Source organism: Chanodichthys erythropterus, chromosome 13, assembly GCF_024489055.1.
Source record: "Chanodichthys erythropterus isolate Z2021 chromosome 13, ASM2448905v1, whole genome shotgun sequence".
NCBI classification, from domain to species: domain Eukaryota; kingdom Metazoa; phylum Chordata; class Actinopteri; order Cypriniformes; family Xenocyprididae; genus Chanodichthys; species Chanodichthys erythropterus.
The window spans coordinates 23,046,842-23,052,841 of record NC_090233.1 but is presented as its reverse complement, the minus strand read 5'-3'; the positions used below and the strand labels follow the sequence as shown (position 1 = coordinate 23,052,841).

The 6,000-nt window shown below is 36.8% G+C and overlaps 1 protein-coding gene across 4 annotated transcripts in view; it reads left to right on the top strand.

The window, feature by feature from the left end:
• The window catches only part of taok3a (TAO kinase 3a), an 81,796-nt gene that overhangs the window by 71,276 nt on the left and 4,520 nt on the right, over positions 1 to 6,000 (top strand). For all 4 annotated transcript variants that reach the window (XM_067407310.1, XM_067407309.1, XM_067407312.1 and 1 more), the window contains 4 exons: positions 2,506 to 2,742; positions 3,214 to 3,342; positions 3,518 to 3,721; positions 5,360 to 5,599. In XM_067407310.1, the coding sequence (XP_067263411.1) occupies positions 2,506 to 2,742; positions 3,214 to 3,342; positions 3,518 to 3,721; positions 5,360 to 5,599 (810 nt within the window). The remainder of the gene's footprint in view (positions 1 to 2,505; positions 2,743 to 3,213; positions 3,343 to 3,517; positions 3,722 to 5,359; positions 5,600 to 6,000) is intronic.

Below are 6,000 nucleotides of genomic sequence, written 5' to 3'. Positions count from 1 at the left end.
ATTATTACTCCAGTCTTCAGTGTCACATGATCTTTCAGAAATCTTTCTAATATGCTGATTTGCTGCTCAAGAAACATTTATTATTATTATCAATGTTGAAAACAGTCGGTCCTGATAAGTTTGTATTTAAAAGAATGCAATTTATTTGAAATAAAATTGTATAATAACATGTCTTCACTGTCACTTTCGATCAATATGCTGAATAAAGCTATACTTTTTTTTTTAAAAGTGAAAAACAATTTTTGAACAGTAGTGTATGTATATGACACATTTTATTGAACTTTTTTTCAGATGATACTTTTTGCTGTTGAATGAAACCGAACTATATTTATAATCAATTGATTATCGAGATATAGTTTGAGATGAGTTCTCTTAAAGAGATAGTTCACCCAAAAATGCTGTCATTAATTTAGTAAATAATTGAGTAATGAATGACAGAATTTTCATTTTTGGGTGAACTATCTCTTCAAAGTCACCATGAAATCAAAATTGACAGCTCTTTTTTTATTTATTATTTTTACAGAATGTTGCAGTGCATATTAAACGAATTATCTGTGCACATCAATATTTTTTTCATATGTCCTCGTAATCTTTAATCAAAAACATTAACCTCCCCTCCCCCTCAAAACGGCATCTGTTCTCTTCATGACGTGCGTCTCGGCATAGGGGAGACTAAATATCCTTCACAACTGACTGCAAACTGGCATTCAGATCTGCCTACATATAGTTAGCAACGCCCAACTTTCTACGATCCAATCAATTCCTGAAGGACAAAATCCAGTCCCACCCTACATTTTTCTCATTACAGAATCCGTTTCACCCGGATGTACATCACAATAGGGAAGAAAAGACTTTCGCAACTTCTGTTTCATGCCGACTTTAACTCATCTGCAATCTTAGGTGATATTTTTCACTAAGCTTGTCGCAGTGCATTTTGGGATTGCATTTTCTGTGAGGGATGCATTTGATTCTAAGATACCATATTTTGGCCACAACAATCTTTTGGAGCTACCTTTGCATCAGGCAAAACACAGCCTTAAAATGCTGTTTATCTTGGTGAGAACAGAGCTTTTTAATGCCTGTTCTGGCAACACATTAACTCCACTAGTGTCAGCTCCACATAAACATGTATTTACCTTTAATCAGAAATGGTTAGAAGTTGAATTTGAAGCCAGTTAGGATGCCCATTTGTGTTACCTTTAACCTGAAAGTGTTTCTTTTAGCATTTCCCATCCTTCTTTTGCTACCAGGGCTTAGTGCTATCACATGCCCCTTTGGCATGGCTGATAGGGGCATTTGGGCAGAAAGCGATTGGATTGGTGATTGCGGTTACAGTGGGGCTACTGATTCAGGGTGATTAGGAAATTTCCCCCTTCAACAGGCATCTCATGTGACTGGCCTACTAAACGCTGCTTAGCCCGTGTGCAGGGCCAGGCCTCTCTGAGAACCTCTTTCATTCATGGCGCACCTGCGAGGAGAGAGGAGAAGCAGTGTTCGCCCTCTCTCTTTATCTCCATCCCTCTCTCGCTTTCTCGCTCTCTCTCGGTGGGTTTTGAGCGAGTGCTTTTGGGGGATGTAGTGCAGGCGACTCTCAATGTTCTCACGGGTGGTTTACTTCGCCAACATGTTTGGCATGAGGAGTTCAGGTGGGAGTTACGAGAAACTCAACGAACAGTTTGATCTGGACACGCCCTTCTTCCAGGTTTGTCTTAAAGGGGTTTGCAAAGTCAAGGGAATGGTGGGGGTTTCTGTTTTCATTTATATATTTAGTTGCATCAATGATACTCTAGATGTAGGCAAAGGCAATGTTGAGGCAATATTCACAATTGCATCTTTTCCTCTTTGTTACAATCAGATGCACTAAATTTACAATTATCCATCATTTTGATGGACTGAATTGTAATTTTTCCATCTTGCTCTGTTTGAATTTGTCAGTATAGTAGTATAGCTATGGAGATTTTAACATGCCTTTGATATCACAAGATCTTATCAAATGCTGTGTTGTAGATTTTATAGCTACTTATTTTTATTCTGTCTATCATAATGTGAAAAGATGACACTATGATGATTGTGCGAGCTTGTGAGCTGGTCACCCAATTTAATGGTCAATATCTAATGAATTATTCCACTGGACTGCATTGGGAATCTTTTGTTTATCTTCCCAGATACTTACATTTTTTTTTGTCTATTTTCAGTGGGATGCTTTAGAAACATGTAAAGGTGGCAATGGGATTAAAATAAAGAAAAGGAAATACTTTTAAAGTTTTCAATTAGGGAAATGCCTTTAACCTGATATCTAATTTTAAATTATCTGACAGGGTCTTTAAAATTTGGTAAAATGTGGAAATTTTTCAGTTAACTCAACCTTTGGTCACCATTATCCAATCGCCATTTCTTCCAAAGAACTGTGGGTTGCTTATACACTTTACTACACTGACAAAATCTCATCACAATCATCTCAAAAGTTACCCATCACCCTCATTGACCGAGTTCCTTTCCATCTAGGTAACACGTCAGATCCACGAACATGAGCAGGAAAATGAGCTCCGAGAGCAGATGTCGGGATACAAACGCATGCGACGGCAACACCAGAAGCAGCTGATTGCTCTGGAGAACAAGCTGAAGGCAGAGATGGACGAGCACAGATTGAAGCTCCAGAAAGAACTGGAAACCCATGCCAACAATGCCTTCATTGAGCTGGAGAAACTCGCCAAGAAGCACGCCATCCAAACGGACAAAGAAGTGGGTGATCTTTCTTTCTTTTTCGGTTGAGACCCTACTGTTTATACTTACTAGCCAATCAAGTATTGGTCATGATGTTGACATGATGTTGATTGCAACTAGTGATTGACCAATGTATCATCCAGTTCTGGGACTTTTATTGCTTTAACATCTTAACAATAAACTCTATATTATAAAATCCCTGTACAAATTTGAAAAAATAAATTAGTTCAAAACTTCACGCATGCCACTTGAAAAACGCCCCCGTTTATTTTATGGTTTTACATATTGCATGTTAAACATGTAAATAGCTAAGGGATGAATGCTAATTATTCATGCAACATATGTTGATTTGTATGTTAATGAAGCCTGAGAAGAAAACAGACTGAGTTTTTTAGTTTGTTTTCTTCAGGAGTTGTTTTAACATGAGAAGAAAAATCTACTGTATTGTCACTGACATTTTATTGATGATAAATTCGTTACATTCCTCAGATGAAAACACTGTCAGCTGATGAAAAGAAGTTCCAGCAGCAAATCATGGCCCAACAAAAGAAAGAGCTCACCACCTTCCTTGATAACCAGAAGAAACAATACAAGCTGTGCAAGGAGAAGATCAAAGAGGTTCATGTCTAGATCCTCCAAGTTATCATGAAACTAAAGTTGACCCTATTTACTGTACATCAGCTGTTCCTTAATTCCTAAGAATATTTGTTATTCCAAATAACGTTTAGTCTAAAATCGCCGCTGCTTTTAATTCCCCTGTCTTGACTCATGGTCTTTTTGATTCTCTGTTTAGGAAATGAGTGAAGACCACAGCACGCCTAAGAAAGAGAAACAGGAGAGGCTGTCCAAACACAAGGAGAACATCCAGCACTCTCAGGCTGAAGAAGAGGCTCAGCTCCTGGGTCAGCAGAGGGCTTTCTACGACAGGAACTGCAGGGCCTTCAAACGCAAGATCATGATCAAGAGACACGAGTTTGAGCAAGAGCAGTTACGAGAGGTGAGGATGAAATGCTTCAGAAAAAAACGAAATGATTACTTGGCACTCTATTTATATTTCAGTAAGTTTTGGGGTCAGTAAGTTTTGTTTATTTTTTATTATACAGAAATTAACACTTTTATTCAGGAAGGTTGTATTGAATGGATCAAAAGCGAAGGGAAAGATATTTATACTGTCACAAAAGATTTCTATTTTAAATAAATGCTGTTCTTTTGAGCTTTCGATTCATCAAACAATCCTGAAAATCCACAAAAATATTAAGCAGCAAAACAGAAACTTTCAACATTGATAGTAATAAGAAATGTTTCTTGAGCAGTAAATCAGCATATATGAATCAGAAAGTGCTTTATTGCCAAGTATGTTTACACACAAGGAATTTGTCTTGCTGACAGGAGCTTCCAGTGCAGGAAAGTACAGACAGTGCAGACATACATAGGTAGTAGGAAAATGAAATATAACGCAGTAATAATATTACAAAGAAAGCAACATTTAAATAATGCAGTATTAGAATTTCTGAAGGATCATGTGACACTGGAAACTGGAGTAATGATGCTGAAAATTCAGCTTTGCATCACAGAAATGACTTAAATTTAAAAAAAAAAATTAAATAGAAAACAGTTATTTTAAATTGTAATAATATTTTAATTAAATCATATTAATCAAATAAATGTAGCCTTGGTGAGCATAAGAGTATAAGACTTATTTCACAAACCAAAAACATTTTACTGAGCCCAAACTTTTGCGGTATTGTGTATGTATATATGTATATTAGTATGAAATGTATTTTTGGCTTTTCCCAGGGTTAATGCAAGATTTGTACCTTTTCTCAGGGTTGATGACTCTTTTCAATTAATCTGATTTGAAGATAAGTAATGCAGCAATGTGCAAATCTCTTAATCCAGCGCTGTTAATCAGCAGGAAACTTTCGGAAGTATTATCGGCTTGGAACCCATATATGGTCTATAGAACAGCAAACATGATGATGCATAATCCAGTGGTTTGCAATTATGGTCCAAATTTGGGTTGTCTTGAATCCTCTACTAATTGTGAACCACTTATCAATTATCTCCTTATACTATTATGTTTCATGTATATGTTCATACTTCTTTTTACCATTGTAACCTTTTCTTACTAAGGCAAGCTCTCATTTTTATTTTTTGTTGCACATACTTTTTTTGTGTGTGTAATTCATCCTCAGAAAGGTTTATTGAAGAGGTGTTTGCTATTACTTTAAGTGTTCTTAGTGATCAGAGATATGGGCGAAAAATGAATTAGATTTATGTTGAAGGAGGTATCCGAGCCATATCTAGCGACTAGAATATCATCAGAGACATTTATAGAGACTGGCTCTTTTGAGCAATCACCTGTCAACCACAAGGTACACCCTAGCCAACCTAGCAACCATCTTGGCAAGTATCCACATCGGATCATGCAAAAAAAAAAAAAAAACCTCAGAGAACTCCAGTTATTCTCTTAAGGATATGTAAAAATCCAGCCATTAACATTAATAGATTTAATAGAGAGGCACTGTTATTTGAATAATTGCAACTGGATTAGACGTTATAGAAAACTGATTTGAAAAATGTTTTTAGTTTTAGTGTAAGCTAATGTAATATTGTCTGTGTTTCTGGCTGTCAGGAGTTGAATAAGAAGAAGACCCAGAAGGAAATGGAGCACGCTATGCTGATCAGACAAGACGAGTCGACTCAAGAACTTGAACACAGACAGCTGAAGACGCTACAGAAACTTCGCATGGACCTGATCCGACTACAGCACCAAACAGAGCTGGAGAATCAGATTGAATACAACAACCGTAGAGAGAGAGAACTGCACAGGAAACATGTGCTTGAACTACGGCAGCAGCCCAAGAACCTCAAGGTACCAACATCTGTGAAAAAACATTTCTTATTACTTAGCTATATATAGTGTGAATTTAACCTACAAAATCTATGTAGGTCTCATTGTTTCTCTGACTGTGATTGCAAAATTAACCTTGATTTATTTTAGAAACTGGGTAGCTATGAGGAACATTTGCAGGTCTGTAGAGACTGATAATAATGCTTTAAAGGGTTAGTTCACCCAAAAATGAAAATTCGGTCATTTATTACTTACCCTCATGCCGTTCCACACCCGTAAGACCTTTGTTCATCTTCGGAACACAAATTAAGATATTTTAGTTGAAATCCGATGGCTCCGTGAGGCCTCCATAGGGAGCAATGACATTTCCTCTCTCAAGATCCATAAAGGTACTAAAAACATATTTAAATCAGTTCAATTCA